Consider the following 21,328-nt stretch of genomic DNA (forward strand, 5'->3'; position numbering starts at 1 on the left):
AAATCTAGGGAGAAATTTGATCTCTGACAACAGTGGGTTCTTTAATTTTTAGGAATGGTTTTTTTTCTAAGCCTTGAATTTCTCCATGGAAAATGGCCGGCCTGAGTCATAAGATTTTATAGTAACTTTGTGATAAGAAAATGAATGGGAAAGAACTAGGCAGAGAGCCTTCCTGGAAGAAGACGCCTGATGTGATTTTCCTTTACAGTTTCTTTCATTACCAGTGCTCCCTCTGATCTGTGATCTTTCTTTCTCTACTTAGCGCCCCAAATACAAGGCTACAATGTTCTTCTTTCTAAATCTTCTTTAAGAGAGGAAAAAATATTGATTTATTGATTGATATGGTTACATCTCATAACTTCTCCATCAGTGCTGATGCTGCTGATCTTTGCAAGACACTTCGAGAGCCATGGCCTCTAACATGGACTTGGAAGATGCTGAAGCTGAAGAAGACTTTAAAGGCCATCTGGGCTTCTTCCTTTTCATAAATTGATAATGAGTCGGTAATTAGGTTGAGACTGTAACCCAGTCTACCAGTCTTTCTCATTTACCAGGCTGATGATGGAGGACAATTTCAAGTGTTATTTATCCCCAGGCAATTGTGTTTTAATCAAGACCCAAACTTAATGCTATGATATTGGTGATGATTATGATCATCAGGGTCACATGTTAACATTGTTCCAGGTCCTTTCATGCATCAGGCACTTTCCGTGTTGACTTTACTAACAACAGTTATGTGAGGAGACAGTGCTATCCTTGCCCTCCATGTGAGACCACTAACCCAAAGAGCTCAGATGGATGGCTGGGAGTGCCAAAGCACAGTGTTGCCTGGTGAGTCCAAATCTCATCACCAACGCCTATGGTACATTTTTAGGGGACCCTAGAAAGAAAATTATTGTCTTCAGGAGAGATCACATAGTAGAAAAGGCATCATGTTTGTTACTGTGATGCACAGGAGTTACCTGATCCACTCTCTACCATTTGTGCTCCTTCCTGTCATTGATGCTACTCAGAACACATAGGTACAAACACTGAAAGGACAGTCACTGGCAGAAATACTACCCTCTGACTGGGCAGGAGCTCCTTTCCCTGGCTGTAGCCCTAGGACATGTCCACTCATTCCAACCCTTAGACTAGGGAATGGACAAGCTCATCTTGACCACCAAGACCAAATTTCAATGTAGCCTCCTGCCCATACTCATTGCCATACACAAAGGACCTGCTGTGCATTGCTGTCGCTATGGCTGAGACCTCTTTGTTTTGCTTCATCCTGTTCTCTCTGGTATGAAGACTGAACAAGCTGACTTGAACTCTCTGGGTATGTTGAGACAACAGTTTTATGGAGGTCTGTGGAGCCCAGCAGGGATCTCCCTCCCTCCCTCCCTCCCTCCCTCCCTCCTCCCTCCCATTGAGCCTGTTCTATTTTTTCTCTTCTGCTGGACCTGGGTCCAAGTTAGGTAAAGGCTTTGTCTTGTAGTCCTTAAATAGCGTCTTCCCCTCTGCTTTTTTAGTTGGGCTTTATGAACAGTCTTCCATTAGTGTATGGTCCCATGTCATTTAAGAGACTTCTTCCTTATTCTGAAAAATCAGAAAGAAAGGCTCCTTACTTCCAGAAGAAAGAGAATGTCTTGTGATTCTCCAGGTTCTTGGCTGCCTGAGTTCTCTCAGCTATTTCTAAAGGAGTTCCTCCCTTTCTTCTTTCTCTCACACACGTTCATATTTACACATACAAACATATGCACAGTTACAGTCCCACATGCATCGTTTGCACTCCCACACTAGTATTACTTGCTTATACTTATATAACTTAACACAGTCATGTGACTCGCACTTTCACACAGTCACACATATACCCACACACATTCATAGACACATATATTTCCACAGCATAACAGCATATATATCACCCATTTCTCCACATTTATACGCCTCCACACATTAAACAATTCTCACAATGCACTCACAAGACATACATGTTGACACTTATTTCACATGCACACATACATACATTCCCATATACATACAAACTTTTATACGCTGTCATAATTACCCGTACACTAAAATGAATACATACACAATTCTGAGATACTTTAATACACAAATTATCACATATGTGCACACATGTTCTACACAAATACATACACACAGAGAGGGGGAGAAAAAGAAAGAAAGAAAGAGAGAGGGAGAGAAAGAGACAGAGTGAGAGAGAGAGGGAGGGAAAGAGAGAGGGAGAGAAAGAGAGAGAGGGTGAGAGAGAGGGAGAGAGAGAGGGAGAGGAAGAGAGAGTGAGAGAGAGTGGGGGAGAGAGAGAGAGAGATGAGGATATGTCTGCTGACTTGGTGAAGCTGGTAGATGACTGACAAGTCTCTTAAGAAGCAATTGCCACTTGAAAATGTGGGTTCACTTCAGAATTGGATGCAATGGGGGACTTCTTCTGGCTCTGTGCACCTTTCACTGCATAGAGCTCAAGATGTAAGACTGAATTTCTAAAAATTACCCTCTTAGATACCTGCAATCACAAAAGAAAGGCTTGCTGCACTCCACAAACATGGATAACAGAAGAACAAAATCTTAAGTGTTCTCCTATAATGGCTCTACCCGGGGATGGACATTGTTAGTATTTGGTACTGGATTTGACTCTTCATAAATATGGACATTGGCCATAATTGCTGAAAAGAGATATCATCCATTGTAACAAGCTGTTTTTCACTAAATATTCTAATATTAGTTGTAAATCATTTAGCAAAGCCCTAAGCATATCATATATATTGAAGTATTTAATTTTCATCAGAACTCTGCCCATTTTATATCTAGTAGAAGCAAGACCCAGAGGTGTTAATCAACTTATCAGTGCTCACACAGCTGGCAAGCAATGCGCCTGGGATCTAATCCGTATACTTAGACTCTGAAGCTCAGCCTAATGCGTGGCCTGGGGCTGCCTCTCTTTTTTTTTCTTTTTGCCCTGGACAATTCTCTCAACATTTAGTGCTTTTTAAAAGTACTATATTACCAGAAAGATATTTCATCATTTAATGATACCACCTGATTCTTAAGTAATGTGCATTTAGTTTCCAGTTTCTTTAAGGTTTAACAGTATTGTTCTGATTTTTCTTTTTTTATATAAGCATCTTTTCAGCAAATAAGTAATTGTATAGAATATATCTCTAAGGGGTGAACTGCTGCATATGCAGATTTGAAAAGCATGCAATTCTCTTCACTGAATTGCCATTCCAGAAATATCATGCCAGCCCACACTCCAACCAGCAAGCTGTAAAATTGTCCTTTTCTTGGCAGATGGTCTCTGGGTTTTCCTGGTGCCTCTTGTGACTTGGCACTGTATGTAATGCAGGTATAGCAGCAGCCAGGGTTCAGGCTGTGCCTGGCAATGCATCACCATTTTGTGACTATGGCCAAAAGAGCTAAGTCTTTATATATGCAAAAGCCAGGCCCTGCTAGAGAAAGGATGCAGCAAACAGCCGGGAGCATGCTCCATGGATGGATAATACAAATAAAGATGCAGCAAGTGTCCAAAGAATCCTTGGGGAGGGTACCCACCTGTGTTCTTCTTTCTCCTAGAATAGCAAAATGTTCCATGAAGCATCTTTGTCTGCAAAGCATGCATAGTCATTTACATGTGGACTGTAACCAGCATGCTCCCTCAGGAAATGGTTGAAAGGCACAGACCTATGGAATAATTTCCACGGTCCTCATTTCAAGCAGGGCAAAGAAAGGAAAGGTGTTATTGTAGAAAGTTGGAAACAGGTTGGCCTGTCTTCATGTTTCATTTGTTAGGGATAAGACTCATTTCTAAGTCCCTGGTCACTTCATCTATAAGAGGAGACCAAGGCTCTGCTCTTGAGGGTAATTCTATGGCTGAAAGATACTGGACCTGTAAGTGCTGGCATCTAGCAGCTTGCTCCTGGCACTACAGATGCCCGGCTTCCCTCCGCACTTCATTCCAGCTGCATGTGTAACTGATGGGGCGGAGCCATCATTCTTGCTTGTTTGGAATAGGATTGTGGCTGCTCTTTCCTCTCTCTAAGCAGTTAGGATGGAATAGAAGAACCTAATGAGATTCTTATCTCCAAGGCTGACGGCTCTGGAAGTTTGCTTCCTGGGTGAGCTTTAGGAGGGACGGAAGCAATGGAGCCATGGACAGCAGTGCAATCTCAATTTATTACCAGTGTGGTGCAGGGGTGAGCAAGCCAGTTACCATGCTGCAGCTCACCTGTGGCTGTGTCTACATGCCTCAACAATAGTCTCTGATCATGTTATGAGGAATGTTAAGAAGGAGATGTTAAGGATTTAGCCAGGCAACCCTTTGTCTCTGTTTACAGTGACAGCCTCCAGGTTTCAGGCAATTTGGAAAGTGAGTAGACCTCAAGGAACGAGCGGTATTTTATCTTCTATCTTCTATCAATCTTCTATCTTCTATCTATCTTCTTCTATCTTCAATTGCTTAGCATTCTGATAACTTAAGTCCCAAGGGCTTTGACTTTATTGACCTTATTGATTGCCAAAGATACTCTGCTTCCTTTCCCTAACCTTTTCATGTATATGTTCTTCAAGCCTATGCCAATGATTATTGTTTTGTCCCAATCAATCAATCAATCAATCAATCAATCATTTTGTGTATAGAGGAAAAATATAGCAGGCAAAATATTTAGAAGCAGGCTAAGATGAGATTAAAATATTCCCAAGACTTTCAGGATTGTGTATAGTTTTTCCTCAGTCTTTGAACCTACTGTGTATTGTACTGATGTCATTTTCATGAACCATCATTTACTAAATTATTTCCCTGACATTGAATAGTTAAAATATTTGCACTTATGTTAGTGCCAATTTTGAGCATTTTTCAGGTTTCATAAATATAATTGAGTCACTTTTGGAGTTAAATTCCAATTTGCGAAGACAAGAGAAAAATATAAGAACTTGAAATGTCTATTATATGATGCTATCATACTATCATTTTCTGGTGCTAGTGACTATGAATGACAATCCCATTTTACAATTGTTTCACTGAAATTGGTCATTATTAATTAAAAATCATACTGTAGAGACAATCACATTATATTTCCAGTCAATCTTAACATTGCCATCTCTCCTCTTTAAAAACAATCTACAAATCTCCTCTACAGCATTTAGATGAAGCTTGGACCTGTGTCCCAGGGCCACAGACCTAAGGGGCCTTCCAGGATCACAAGAAACTGGGGAGCTGACTACATATGCCCAGCTGACTTCATGTATAGGCAAAGGCTGGAAGAATATCAGAATGAATTGACAACCTTATCGGCAGCTCAGCTTTTCAGCAGCTGAATGATACATGGAAATCAATGATTAGAAGTTGAGAGTACATTTGATATTATAAATGGGCAGCCAGATAAAGAAAATTCAACCAAATAAAAGAGTAAAATAAGATCTTGGATTGGTTTTGTTTTAATAGCACAACAAAAGTGGTAGTATCACTTTGATCTCTTAGGCTTTATGAAATAATGTCAGCACTCTACTTCTAAGCAGCTCACAGCCTGTCGTGCCTGTTCTCAGATATTGCCTCCCGCAGCTCATCACAGCCGCTTGCTAGGGTAGGGAAAGAACCACACTGAGGGACATTGGCAGAAAGAAGTAAAAACAAGAAATGGGAAAATAGCGAATTCAAAGATCCATGGAGATATTTAGTGTAGGAACTCTGGGACATGACAGGGAGGTGGCTGGGTCCATCTTCTATGTGAATGTTACACAGTTGAGAACAGACTAAATCCCTACATCCATGCATTCTTCTCAGAGTCTAAAAGTGTCCCTTATTGAAAGAAGTTACTCCTGATAAGGAATTGGTGTTGTATCCGAATGCGAGAGATTTCTAAAATGGAGTTTCAGGATTGGAGGATGGAGAGAGAGTGATAGACACACTGTCCCAAAGAAACCATAGATGTGACAGGATCGTAAGGCTGGACTGAAAAGCTAAATACAGGAGCAGAATGGGAAGAAACCCTGGCTTGGTCTGTTCATCATTTTTTGCACTGCTGAGATCACAGCATCTGACATAAGCAGTTTGAGGGAGGGACATTATTCTAGCCCTCAGTTTCAGGGGGGTTCGGTTCTCCAGCAGGGGTGGAATGACAGTGTTTAAACTCATTGATGGAGTTGTGTCCTGATTGCCATTCACATCACAGTGGGCCAGAAAGTGATGAGCAAGCCAAGAGCCAGGGCCTGCGTATGACCTTCAAAGGCTTTCTGCAGTAACCTATGGCCCTGTAAGGCTCCGAGGTCTTGCAAAGGTTCCAAAGTATCCCAAAATGGTACCACCAGCTGGGAAATAAATGTTTAAAGCATGCGCCTCATGGGGACAGTTTATGTTCAAACCAAACACTTAAAGGAAAAGTGGTTATTATAGGAACTAGAGAAGGGTCTTGGTTCCTTTGGGGTCCAGGAACTTGAAATACTTAGTGTCCTCAATATGGTTAAACCAAGTTTGTATATATACATATACATATACATATGTATATATATACATATATATATATATATATATATTTATAACATCAAATAAGAAGGTGGATTTATAATTGTTAGAATGTGTGCAGAGAATTGGTTCTCACAGGTAGTGGTGGCACATATCTTTAATCCTAGCACTCAGGAGGCAGAGGCAGGTAGATCTCAGAGTTAGAGGCTAGCCTGGTCTACAAAGTGAGTTCCAGGACAGCTAGGACTACACAGAGAAAACCTCTCAAATGACAAACAAATAAAAATGGTTCCAACAGAAACCATCACAGCTTTTTAAAATGAAGGGTGGAGATCATCATACAAAGGATCAAGTAAGAGGTGACATGAAGGTGACAGAGCCATGACTGCTGTGAATGCCTCGACATAGATACATGTATGTGTATATGTAGCAGCTAGAACTCACTGACAGGCCTCATTCTCAATTGCTCTCAACCTTATTTTTTAAGGGAAAGCCTTTCTCTGAAACTGGAACTCACCTATTGGGCTAAAAGGACTGGCCAGCGAAGCACTGGGAACCCCTGTCTTTATTTCCCTAGCACTGGGATTGTAGGTGCTTGCATTGTATCTTGATTTTTTTACACTCATGCTTGGGATCTGAACTCAGGTCCTCGTGCTTGCACAACAAACATTTTACTGACTGGTCCATCTCTCTAAACATTTGGACTTGTTTTTAGTTACTTCTGAAATGTTCATGTTGCGTAGTCACGTTGAAGATAGCTGTGATACACCAGAAAGATTGTGGAAATACCTTCAAGGTCCAAAATATCCTCCTTAAGGGGAAATTTAGGTACTGCATTTTACTCAGAGATGGGCTAAGAGACATGGGCCAGAGAATTCTGGGGTACTGATGATGGTAAAAAGATCTTTTTGTTTTGTTTTTGTTTGTTTTGCCCTAAGTATATGTTGTACAAAATGATCCAGATGCTTTGCAGTTGGGTCCTGTCACAGCAAGTGTCCTATTACCATTTACTAGTCCTCATGCTATAGTATGATCATGTAGATCAGAGATCTAGGCAAGCTAACAAACAAACAAACAAGAAAGACAGTGGTTAGTTTAGCCATTGTTTATAAATGGTGATGTTGGGTATTCGGGATCACTCATCTGCTCAAGAAGGCAAGTTCTTACTTCTAGAGAAAATCCTTAGTGTGTAATTTGGAGTGGATGCAAGGGCATTGCCTGCATGGGTTTCAGGTGTCGTGTTCTGTGCAGTTTAGTTCAATAGGCCTTGTATGCAGGCTTTCCCCCAGTGGCTGTGCATGCCTATCTGTGAGTCTACACAGTGCATGTTTATGGACTTGTGGCTTGAGGGACTCTGGCCACCCCCTCTGAAAGACCATAGGTTCTAGAGACAGTTTCCAGTTGGCCTGAGCCAGTTTATTTCTTTTTATTTTCCTTCGTGAAACATCACTTGAGAAGTAGAAAGGAAGCTGATCTTAATTCTTCCTTCAACATGACATGCCCTTTTGAAATCGTACAAATAACCGTGTCTGATTGTCATGTTGAATTGCAAGCGTGGATGTGAAATGCTCCCTTGTCCGACTGAAGCCAAATATTAGGTCATAAGTCAACATTTTTGCAGAGAAACTTGGAACTAGAGGTTGAAAATTTATATCTTTTCATGAAAAAACTTGTTCGCCAGTGGAGAAAAATTACAAAGACTGTTATCTTCCTATGTGAATGGAGAGAGATGTGTGTAATTTTGCAATCTGGGCCAAAGTCCTTTAAGACTTCTGAGATTGGATTGGCCAAGGAATGAGACCTTGGCATAACAGTTGAATGGTACTGCAGGTGACAGGCAGTAGGTGGCACAGGTGAGTGCCATGTCTTAAAGGTTATGTGAAAGGCTAGGAGAAGCCAGTTCTCAGTGCAGGAGGTCATATTCTGCTCACAGCTATTTCTAATGGAAAGAATTACCAAGGAAATAAGACAGCTTGGGTCATAGACACTTAGGGTATTGAGAAAAGAACCATCCTGCTAGGTGTGGTGTTTTTTGATTATAATCCTACTACTTGGAAGGTTTAGCTAGGGTGATCATGACTAAGATTGGCCTGGGCTATATGATAAGATTCTTTCTCAAAACCTAATCTCCCACACCCAAAGGCAAAAAGAAAAATGCAAAGAAATAAAAGCCTGATTTTTAGCATCCATTTACTTCTTGGAGAATCTTAGGGGAAATGAAAAGCCAACAAAGGCAGGAACTGGAACACTGCCCTGGACAGTACCAAGAAGCCTACAGCTTGCCAACTTGGTTTAATTTTGTCTGTGATGCTTCAGCCCTATTACCAAGTCTACAGCTATGCTTTACAGCATCCAGTGTGAGCCATAGTGGGAGGGACAACAAGGCAAGAAGCATCTGTGTGCTCAACAGAGAAAGGAAACTAGGCACTTTGATACATTAAGAATGTTACATGGTATTTTAAGAAAGCCAAGTGACAATGCCTCTTAAGAAGAAGAAAAGCCGTTCACATGCCTTCCTAGTGCCCAAATTTTAGTCCAGTTTAGAATCACTGCTCAAGATAGAACTGAGTGTCTGCTATAGAAAAGTTTGAGGGGTATCAGCTAGGGATTCAGCTAGCTTTCCAGTGGAAGAATCTGCAACCATCCCACTTTATAGAAGTACTAGGGCTAGAAACCTGCTCTTGCTAGAGCAAGATGATCTAATTTAAAGCCAGCCTAGGCAGCACAGCTGTTTCAATCCCCTCTGCCCACAACAAAGAAATTAAAAGGCACATGTGTGTATACATTGTGTATGAGTGCATATACTTAACCTCATTGTAACCATCACGTCCCACTCTATAATGAGATCTTCTCATGCATAGCAAACTCTAGATATGTGCTTTTGCTTTGTATTTCATCTTGGCCATCCAGAGATACTAAACCCATGCACATGTTTATGATAAGAAAGACTTAGCAGTAAAGAGGTTATTAATAAAAATTATCATAATCCTTCAGCATTTATATGGTATTTATTATACAGTATTATGTGCCCCCTAAAACTCTGCTGTGTAATCTTAATGCCCAAATGTTACTCTCTATACTCCCCAGGAGTGAGTGAACTAAATTGAGTAGTGTGTCAATGTCACTGTGACCTACCTTTAGCTCATCCTCTCTACCTTCTCTATAAACTGTAGATGGATCTACTAAGATGAATGGTTTCAATTGGTGGTATATTTACAAGTCAAAAAATGGTAAGAGAATGAATTGTATAGTGTGAGTGGGATCACTTAGAGGAGTCCCTGGAACCCAACAATTGATATGTCATACTGCTTGAAACTATATAGCTAGATAGCATGCTGGGCTTCATGGTGATTTGGATCTTTCAGGCAAAGAAGGGGAACTACGCCTTTCTATGGGATGTGGCTGTAGTGGAGTATGCAGCCCTGACAGATGACGACTGCTCAGTGACCGTCATCGGCAACAGCATCAGCAGCAAGGGCTACGGGATTGCCCTGCAACATGGCAGCCCCTACAGGGACCTCTTCTCCCAGAGGTAGGCACAACAACAACAAGACAATTCTAGCAACCTTGGCAGCTGGAATAGGAAGAAATCCTCCTGCTGTGACATAGAGCCATTATCAATGCATTGATTCCTCCCTTCTTCCTAAGTACTAGCTATGGACCAATATATCTTTCTCTATACCTCTTCCTGGGCTCTGTATAGGTAGTAGGGTGAAAAGAGGAGTTCATGTCCTCTTTGTAGGAAGACAGTAGTGTGGGTGGCTCTATTATATATATGTGTATATATATATATATATATATATGTATATATATATACATATACGCATATGCATACATATACATCATATACACACACATACATATACATATACATCATATACACACACATACACATACACACACACATACACATACACATACACATACACATACACATACACATACACATACACATACACATATACATATAATATCAGTGCAGGGTCAAGCAATGTACCAGGAATGGGATCGGGCAGAAGAGGAGATCTGATAGGACCCAGAAGGACTTCTCACAGGTAGTGATATCTGAAGCCCATAGGAGTCAATCAGATAAATGAATAAGTAGGATCTGGGGAAGCTGAACAGTCTCTTTTTAAAGGTATATCTTCAAAGTGTGAGTCATCCATGTGGAGATGCAAAGTAATAGAGTCAGAGAAACAGACTGTCTCCATCTGCAGCATGATGAGCTGATGGGACCTGTGGACTTTGGATCAAATTTCTTGGCTGGGTGAGATAGATGCTGCTGTCCACTGGAGCAAGAGATTGACCTCGCCTTTTGTTGTTATGAGAGGCCAACCTCTCATTTCCTTTCTTCTCCATTCTCAACACATCAAAAGTAGGCTTCTGGGTTTCTGTGATATCTTCTGAGAGTTAATTCTGATTTCTTCTCATTAATATGAGGGAAACTCAGACGCATTGTGGAGAAAGGGGAGGGATGGCTAGACAGGAAGTCTTCAACCATGTTGAGCTGAATGGATGTCTCCTTCAGAAACCACTGCAGCATGTCTACTTTGTTCTTGAGTTTCATTTCCCATGTGATTGTTGGTGTAAGTTTGTCCCTTGAACCTGCTTAGATCTATACTATTGGTCATGATCAAGTTCCAAACTGCTGTTCTCCCTCAGAATAACAATCTCCCCTTATATCATACTGGTTCTTTGTTATAGCAGCTTATATGGCCTAAGTGATCTGGATTTAAGCAGGGAGGGCAGAACTGAAGGATATTGGCAAACTCAATGCTCATTTTCTTGTAGCCAGTTTACTAGCATCCATGTATTATCCACATGAAGAATATCCACCTGGAGACTATCCAGGTGGATACAGGAAAATTATTGAAGACCAGCTGCTTTCTACCCTGTAATTCAGGGGGAAAGGGAGTGTGTTCTGTGCCTTATGCTCTTTCAGCATCCAACTCTCCTGAGTTCCAGTCCAGCACTGGACTATGTCACTGCAAACCCTACCACCTGACCTTTCCTGGATTTCTAGATTGGATCCCCTTGCTCAGGATCAGCTAAGGCTCAAATGCACCAGAAAAGGCTGAGAAGTAGGGTTTGCAACCAATGTAGTCAGTATTATGCTTGCACATCTTGGTGAAGATGTAGGAGCAGTTAAGGTAAGTGAGGCTTTAGGTTTTCTCCAGAACTTCAAGTACATATTTCATACCTTGTTTTCCCTTTTAGAGTCAAGAGCAGTGATAAGAGATAAAGGGGTTATCTTTCAGCTCTTCAAATTAAAAGTGTGAAAAAATATGACTTCTCTTTGGGATTCAGAATATAGTAGCATTTCTGAAGTTTACGCATGTTGCTTTTGCCCAGATAGGAGTTTCACAGTGATTGCACAGAACATCATCCTGCAAACATCTTTGTAGAGCAGATGGTAAGGGAGTCCATGAGGCAAGTGGAACAGCAACACCCAAATAGCCAATGAGTCCCAAGATAGTGTTCATGGATGTATGGGACCCACTAGTGGGAAGCTAGAGGCCCCTGAGCTAGCATTGCTAAGTTTCTTCTGTAAGTCTGCAGAAAAAAGTGTCAATATTCTAAGAAAGAAGAAAGCAGATGTTGACTAGGAAGCTTGGATCTCTACATGGTTGTCAGAGAGACTCAAGGCACAATGCAGTTGGGAATATCCAGATTGTGGTCAAAGGAAAAGTGAAAATCCTCAAGATGGAGAAGACAGAGATGAGTCAGGAAATATGGTGTTGCTCCCCTCTATTACCAATAGCTGTGTTGTATGCTTAAGGAGTTAGTTGTTCTATATATGGCTGCATTGGTTAGTAGAACACAGTCAGCATGTGTTTTCCCTCCCATGCCAGTCATCACCAAAAAAAAAAAAAAAAGTAATGAACTTCCCAGATTCCATGTCTTTCTTACAAGAAATAATCCCCCTTCTTAGTTTTATCAGAAGACTATGTGTTCTGAGGACTGTGCTCACCATCTGCGATATTGTCATATGTCTCCATGGCATAGCCTCCCCATGAGCTGGTAGCATCCCTCCTTCCAACAGACAGGCATCTGCCTTTTAGAGGAATGCTCCAGTCTTTATTTCTAACTTTCTGTTATTATTAGTTCTAGAAGAGGTTCTGTTGCATACTGCAAGGCCTTTGTGAGCTGCCTTAAGTTTGAATGTGCCTCAGACAAATGAAGCTGGATGCTTCAGGGGGCAACACATTTTGCCATTTGAATAAGGGCCTGTATTGTATAAGTAGTAAATTTCAGGCTTATCTAGAATTTCTGTGGTTGCCTTTCTCTTCATCTTAAGAATCAAGCTATTTATTTGCTTTGACAGAGGCTAGGATATAGATGTAAGTATATATGTTGTGGGGTTATGGGTTTTGCAGACCACAACATGCAGAGTGGGCATTCAATAAACATTTAGCAACTTAATAGCCATTTATTGAGCACCTACTGTGTAGCAGGCTCCACAACTATTGAATAAAGGAAAGCACCTGCAATTATATCTGTCTGGAAAATAGAAGAACTGGCTTCAGGAAATGGCTGTTATTGCTCTGGTTCCTCATAAGTAGGAATATAAATTGTTATAGTGCACATTAGGTTAGCCTCATTCTTGAAGACATTTTGTGCCCATGACTTGTTTGTCTTGTTGCTTCTATGTTTATTCTTTCTTGTTTTATTCTTTGTTTTTTATTTTTTTATATTTTCCTTTAGATTGCCATATAGTCTTCCTAAAATAAGATGTGCCATAAAATACACATACAACTATGAGGAGAAAAGATCAGAAAAATTAGACATCCCACCTGATGTCCAGAATATTGCCCAGAAATATTGTGTGTAGTTTTTGCTATCCGACTTTAAGTTCTAGGGGGACCAATCCACCAGCCCAGCTCAGGGTCCATCAGATCCTCAGATGAAACACACACACACACACACACACACACACACACACACACACACACACACTTATTTTTATATTGTTTTAGCTCAATGGCCAGCTCTTCTAAGCCTTCCTTGGCAATCGCCCCCTTTGTTTCACTCCCAGTTCAGCACCCTAATTCTGCCCACAACTTTAGTTGTTCATTGACCTTTATTCCTAGCTCAGCACCCTAAATCTACCCTCAGCTTAGTTATGTTTCTAACATCCTGCCTGCTAACCCAGGTCCAGTCAAGGAAGTGCCCAATGTCTACTTCACCCTAGATCTCACATGACTGGTAACTTTTCTCCCTTTGAAGCATAGCAAATCCCTTTCTCCTCTCCTGCATGTGCTAGCCTGCCTACAGGAAAGCTATTCCACTCAGCTTATTGGCCACTAGCATCTTTATTGATCAATCAAGAAACAATTGGGGAACAGGACCTTTAGTGTTCACATGCAGATTCCTGATGAAGGCATCAGAACCACTCCCTACACAGAAAGTGTGAGGAGATTAGACCCTACAGTCCATCCAGGGACGTACTATCTCCCAGGTCAGAACTTGACCTCTAGATAACAGCCTATTGTCACAGAAAGAGCATGGCCTCCAAAATCACTAAAGGTCCAGAGCTGAAGAAGAGCATTGATTTTCTCTAATTACAGCATTGGGCAAGTCAGGTAAATTCTGTACTGAGGCCTTCAGGAAATAAAACAGATATATTAAGCATTGCGCTGCATGCAGTTAGGCAGATTCAAGCACTATAAATGATTTGCCCCTACAGTGTTCTCTCAGTAAGAGGTAGGTCCTGCAAAGAGTGACTTGAGAAGAAGTTGGTCAATATGGACAAATGACTTCACAACTACTAACTAGTTCTTATGGAAGCTGTTAGTACTCACTAGATTATAACCTAATGGCCACTGAGATAAATACCTTTATTTACTCTCAGCTATTGATGATGAGGGGCTGGGGTTGAGAAATTCAGAATCTAGGTTAGAACTAATCTCCATCAGTGAAGAATTGTATTTATAAACACAAAGCTCTGATTTCTTCATGATGAGCAAGTGGTTCGATCACTAGCATCATTCTGGGACCTGGCAGCCTTTTTGCCTGCATATCAGCTTCTGTAAGCTCATCATATTCATCTTAGTCACCAGGACTTAACAAAGGCCAGTGGACAGCCACACATGCCGTTTCCCTGGCTTGAGCAAAGTCATACTTGATAGTTAGAAGAGCTATGTAGCTGCTCAGTTCATCATGGCACACACAATAACAGAGAGCTTTGGCTTTCAGGGACATTCTGAGAACAGCCATAAAGCACACAAATGTAAATTAGTGACCTCAGGTACTGTAGTGTCCCAGGCATGGCCATATTCCAAGCCCTTAGGGATTGTCATTGCTCTAAATCACTTGCTGGATGTTTTTATAATCTCACCCTGGCCCTTTCATCTTTGTTTTTCTTTTTTCATTATTCAACAATACATTCACACATTCCTTGACAGAACAACTATCTGCTAACAAGTAGCTTTTGTTTTGATATATACTAAGCTTGCAAATGGAAAACATGGAAATTGCTACCCTATTCATTAGAATGGGAACCATGAATAAGTGAGGACTTAGTGGGACTTGGCCCTCATCCAGAACACACAGATGAGATCAAACCCTACTCTGTACTGAGCTGGGTCCTTCCCAGACTATAAGAGGCTACTCCACAGTGGATCCATGGTACAGACATGTCCAGGGATACTCCCAAATTGTCACCCTTTCTGTTCTTTAGATGCAGACCAATGTACGCTGGTCCAGACTCAGACCTGTAGATTTAGGTTCAGAGCAGAGACTATACAACTATCCAATTGGGCTTCTGCGGTTTATTAACTATATATTTCCAGAGCCCAAGGAGGTTGGTGTAGCTATTGTGAGCTAAAATACATCTCCATGGACCAGACTCAAAGACTGGTCTTTAAATGGAAACACTTTATTTTGAATATGGAAGTTATATCTGGCTGGTTCATTGTGTAGAGTCCTAGGAATACACAAAATACCACAAGAGTATAAGCTGCCATCAGGAGGAGTTGTCCCACCATTGTGCACTCAGATTCCCTCACATACCCTGTTAGAGCTCACATCTCAGTCTGCCTGTTTCACTGTCTTCATCCCATGCCCCCCTCTTCCTCCCTCTCCTCTCTACAGCTCCACTACTGTGTTGTGGCTGCTTAATTATGATGATCTCTTTGCACCAGACAAAATATTCATACATATTCCAGTATCAGTTGATGTCAACATCAAAGTGACTATGAGAAAGTATTTCACCTCACTGTGACTTGATTTCCTTCTCTGTAAAATAAGACAGTAGAAATCAATTCCTGAGGGTTGACAACAAGGACTTAGAAAGATCTTTTAAGTGTATATACTGCACACAGAAAACAACTCAACTACCATGCACTGCTTCGTGGTTCATCATTCTTTAATATCACTCTGTCTTTATCTCCTCACAAACTCCTCTTTAAGCCTCCAGCTTAAAACTCCTGACCTGTGTGGCTTCCTGGCACTTCTGCTTCATTTTCTCATGTTTACCACAACTTCTGTCCTTACACTGTAGGCCTCATTGTTTTAGGGCTAGTGTTTGGGTCTTTACACCATAAGCTTAGCATTCTTGGCACAGTGCAGAATCTTCTTAAATCACATGGAGTAATGAAGAGTAATATGAATCCTACTAAGACAGACAAGATAGAAATTGGAGTTTCCATTTTCAAAATTGCATGGAACAAAAAGTGTTTTAAGATTTTGAATTTTTTCTTCCAATTTGGAATATTTACATATATGTACTGAGATATCTTGGGGGAAGGGGCTTAAGTACAAACATGAAATTTATTTATGTTTCATATGTATCCTATACATATAGCCTTATGCACTCTTATATAATGTTTTATATATACTGTTTTAATTATGTTTATGCATAAACAAAGTTGGTTTTAAAGTTGGCATATAAGAGAACAAATGTGGGATTTTCCATTTGTGGTATCATGTCGATACTCAAAAAAGTTTCAGATTTTGAAGTATTTTGGATTCTGGACCCTGGAATTAAGGATGTGTGATGTTAAATTTTGACTGACAGCATTTTTTATGACTGTGAGCCTACTAAGTATGCATCCTGGGGTTAGCCTCATTCACTTCTGTGTGTCCCAAGTTTATCCTGAGAACTTTCTCTGTAATCTATTGTGAGGAGCCTGACATGCTTTGTCAGTGAACCACTGGTTCATGAGGGAGAGGCAAAACATATCATTATGTGTTCTGAGAAAAAGACTTTGGATGCAGGCAGTGTGCCAAATACACTGTGGAATAGCCTGACTCTGAGAGTCACTATGATGGTTCAAGGGTAAGCATGGCGGGCCAATGATAATGGGTGGGTGGCTAAGCTGATGAAGTCAATGGCTGTGGCTCACTTATATTGTGTCTTGCAGGATCCTGGAGCTGCAAGACACAGGGGACCTGGATGTGCTCAAGCAGAAGTGGTGGCCACACACAGGCCGCTGTGACCTCACCAGCCATTCCAGTGCCCAGACTGATGGCAAATCCCTTAAGCTGCACAGCTTCGCTGGGGTCTTCTGCATTTTGGCCATTGGCCTTCTTCTCGCCTGCCTGGTAGCTGCTCTAGAATTATGGTGGAACAGCAACAGGTGCCACCAGGAGACCCCCAAGGAGGTTGGTGTCTTCATAGTCTTGCCATAGTCCAGTCACAGGGTGTCTTCTTAGGCCATTTATTTGGTGGGTGGTTTTCTTTCAGATAGTATTTATCTGAGTCACCTTGTCTGGACATAGCAGCATTGCATATTGGGGAAATATGTCATATGTCATTTTGCTTTTAAATAAACAGACAAAATGTAGGGGGTGTTTTCATGTTTGAACAAAGTGCCAAAGGACAGGCCAAGGCCACTAAAGTCCTGTATTTATCTATAGAGCAGGTACAGCGTGGGCAGCGCCAGAGAGCCCTTCCCCACCCTGCCCCGCTCATGTGCTTCCACCCTGACCTGGAGAGACCACCTGTAGGGTAAGAGAGGAGCCCGCATTCCTTCTTGGTTCTCTTTGGTGTCTCACACAGAGCCATAGGCCCAGTGACCTCAGTAAGCAAGACTTCCCTGATCCCCTGTCGCCCTGCCTTTCCTCTCTCCCTCATTTTCACAAGGCATAGCCTTGCCACCCTGGGAGACACTGGAGCTCTGTCCAGACTAGGTTCTGGGTACTTCTCTCTCACTTTGTACACCAACCAATGCTGATTCTGTCCCTTGACATGTGTGTCTTATTGGGTATTTGTTCTTCAAGGCCACTTTCTGATTTGGTTTTGGAAATGAACTCCTTTAAGGTAGTTTCCCTATAAGAGGTGCCAAAAAGTATCGCTTTGTGATGACCCTCCACCAACAGAAGCATGCACATAGGTGTCTATGGGACAAGCCTAAGCACCTCATACATTTGTGCTCACTGCCTGCTACACACACCCTGGCTTCATCAAGAATCACTCTTCAGTTCATGGATTCTGTAGAGGCTTCTGGAGATAAATCTTAAATAGGAAGCTGTAAAGCAGCTGGCATTCTGTCTAAAGGCAGTCCTGAAGGAGTTTGCCTCATATTCCTGGTTTAGTTTTTTTTCTGGAGGCCAAGATGACACATAAGCTCATTAATTGGCTTCAGAGGAGGGGGGTCAAGGAGAAAAGCAAAATAAACTGGAGCAGGAAATACAAGCAGGCAGGAGAGGGCAGAGCTGGATGATCTCACTTAACCTGGCTGGTGCTGGGAACTGCTACCACTGAACAGCAGAACACTAGCTCATCCTGGCATCTGTTTCGGAGATCTGCCATGATTGGCTGATGGCTCCCTCATCCATCAGTCTGCACGGGAGTTCATGATGGGGGAAGCAGTGGCTGGCCCCTGCCCCTCAGACTCACCACTCACATTTCAGGCAGTAAGCTTGATGCTTTTCCTGTGGATGGATGACACTGCTTAGCCAGCACCAAAGTGTCTTCATGACATCTGTCTTCCCCTTGGGCCTTCCTAAATCTCCATGGGAGGAAAGGAGGGAGGGCTGGGGGAAGGGAGAGGAAGGAAGGAAGGAAGGAAGGAAGGAAGGAAGGAAGGAAGGAAGGAAGGAAAAAAGGAAGGAAGGAGGGAGGGAAGGAAGGAAGGAGGGAGGGAAGGAAGGAAGGAGGGAAGGAAAGAGGGAGGGAGGGAAGGAAGGAAGGAAGGAGGGAGGGAAGGAAGAAAGGAAGGAAGGAGGGAGGGAAGGAAGAAGGGAGGGAAAGAAGAAAGGAAGGAAGGAGGGAAGGAAGGAGGGAAGGAAGGAGGGAAGGAAGGAGGGAGGGAAGGAAGGAAGGAGGGAGGGAAGGAAGGAGGGAGGGAAGGAAGGAGGGAGGGAAGGAAGGAGGGAGGGAAGGAAGGAAGGAGGGAAGGAAGGAGGGAGGGAAGGAAGGAGGGAGGGAAGGAAGGAAGGAGGGAGGGAAGAAAGGAGGGAGGGAAAGAAGGAGGGAGGGAAGGAAGGAGGGAGGGAAGGAAGGAGGGAGGGAAGGAAGGAAGGAGGAAGGAAGGAAGGAGGGAGGGAAGGAAGGAAGGAAGGAGGGAGGGAAGGAAGAAAGGAAGGAAGGAGGGAAGGAAGGAGGGAGGGAAGGAAGGAAGGAGGGAGGGAAGGAAGGAGGGAGGGAAGGAAGGAGGGAAGGAAGGAGGGAGGGAAGGAAGGAGGGAGGGAAGGAAGGAAGGAGGGAAGGAAGGAAGAAAGGATAGAGGGAAGGAAGGAGGGAAGGAGGAAGGAAGGAAGGAAGAAAGGATAGAGGGAAGGAAGGAGGGACAGAAGGAAGGAAGGAAGGAAGGAAGGAAGGAAGGAAGGAAGTCTAGCTTTATTACTACCCTGATGGCTCTCCTGGCAATCCTAAATCACTGGAGAGAAAGAGGTGAAGATAAGGAAAACTCACTGAAAAGAGCAGTTAATGGCTCTATTCAAAGTTGTATTTTGTTAAATTTAAAAATGATTACATTTATTTTAAAAGTTCCTGAGGGGACCATGACTTCCTATTGAACAGAGAAAGCTCTGCAGTGTTCTCTGCAACTATGGAATCTTATCAGTTCCCTGGACATCAAACCCAAGATACCTTGCCTACTGTCACTACCACAGGTCTTTACATATAAGAACATCTTCAGGCAAGCAAGGTGGGTAGTCCCAGAGGTCCTCTGGATAGAAAGAGGAGAGAAAGAACAGGCAAAGGAGTCATTGATTCACCTATTGTATTCCTGCCTGTGTGGATTTGTTTGAGGTCGTGGCTTTCTCCTCTGTCAGCCTCTTGATTTCATTCTGTACAAATGTCCCATAGGAGGGCTGTTTATTTGTTTGTTTGTTGTGGGTGTGCACTGCAGTGACATGAAACTGTCTCTGTTGGCTGATGTGAGCAGGGCATAGGTTCAAGTTCATTGTGTTTTTTGAACTGGGAGGCCTTGACTACTTTCAGTATCATCCCTTTAGAGCCCCTAAAGCAGCGATCATTGTAGTTGTGGTCACCCAGAATTAGAGAAAGGGTGGTGGTGGGGGGACACAGAGGTAGAGACAGAGAGATGGAGAGAGACAGAGAGATAGAGGGAGACTGAAAGACAGATACAGAGACATAAATAGGAAGTACAAGCAAAGGGAAAGCACAGAAGACCACACGATGACCAGCTTGGGAAGCACACACGCTTTTGTTTGCTTCTTCTTTGCCAGCACCTCTTCCTGCTTTCTCACTTTCACATAAATCCACACCCTCTGATATAGAGGAATATGCTTTCAGCTTGCGCTTCCTCAATGTGAACCTTCTTGCCTGGCAGACAGAAGCACGAATCCTCTCCACCTTCCACTCCTATTCAGATGGGCTAGATGAGAGCCTTTCCCCGGTTTGCGTAAGTCTCCAGCTTCCAGATGAAGTTTATCTCATGTTCCTCCTCACTTTCCTTTACAATCTTGTCTGCACGGACCCTTCTTCTCCCTCCCAGGATGTTTCTTCACTTCTTTGGCAGCTGCAGTGTAGCTTACCAGTCTCCAGCCTCTAGCTCGAGCTGTCCTGACAGTAGCACTGAGAACCACTAGAGGACAGAGGAGCCCCATCCTAACCAGCACATAGTAGGACTACAGTGTTGGGCTGACTAGTAGTTAGTGATGATTATTGGGGCTTGAGGATGTTAGTGTAGAGAGATAAGAAATTGGTAGAAATCATTGAGCTGGAGATGAGATGGGAGAGTGGTATTTCAGGCAAGGCAAACAAAGGGCTAACAGGAGGTAAGGGGCCTGAAGGAGAAGCTAGTAGAAGGATCTGAGGAAGGAGGATGGGGTCTCCTTCCAATGTCTCAATGTCAGGGTAAGGGTTTTGAACCTGTCATCTAGGAGCAGAGGATGGGCCAGAAATGGCAATATTTTAGAATTATATCTTTAAAACTGTGGCAAAATAATGAAGGTGTTTAATTTAGATCCCCTTCACATTGCTGCTGGCCCATGTTTTATGGAGCAGCATTACAATTAGATGAGGCTATCTGGAAACTCTTGGAATGTTTCGTTTTGGGATGCCTGCTATATTTCTTAAGAGCTGAAAACCTGTCTTTGGGTGGAGCCCAAGCTGTGTTTAATGGGTTGTGCTGCGATGTCTTCAGAGTTTAGACACCTTTTTGGGAAAGAGTAGTAATGTGCAATCAACCTCTTAATATTCATGTGCATTTGAGCTCATATTTTTTCGGAGGAATCAGACAATTATGTAGTTACCCAATGCAGGTGAGTGCACCAAGCTCTCAGGGATGCAGTTAAGAGCCACCCGCTAGATTTATGGGGATGTGGAATCGTTGCTCTGAGGATGAAATATTCATGAAATACAGATGAGAACTGCACAAATGGGAGCTGACATGAGGGGTGAGGGATGAATCATCCATCACTGGGCTGCAAGTTGGAATTCTGGGTTTTTCCTGC

At 42.5% G+C, this 21,328-nt stretch overlaps 1 protein-coding gene across 1 annotated transcript in view; it reads left to right on the forward strand.

The window, feature by feature from the left end:
- Grid1 (glutamate ionotropic receptor delta type subunit 1) overlaps positions 1–21,328 on the forward strand; it is a 749,675-nt gene that overhangs the window by 720,917 nt on the left and 7,430 nt on the right. Inside the window, exons 14-15 of the mRNA XM_052190670.1 lie at positions 9,826–9,992; positions 16,825–17,065. Coding sequence (XP_052046630.1) covers positions 9,826–9,992; positions 16,825–17,065 — 408 coding nt within the window. The remainder of the gene's footprint in view (positions 1–9,825; positions 9,993–16,824; positions 17,066–21,328) is intronic.

This window comes from Apodemus sylvaticus, chromosome 8 (genome assembly GCF_947179515.1).
Source record: "Apodemus sylvaticus chromosome 8, mApoSyl1.1, whole genome shotgun sequence".
NCBI lineage: Eukaryota > Metazoa > Chordata > Mammalia > Rodentia > Muridae > Apodemus > Apodemus sylvaticus.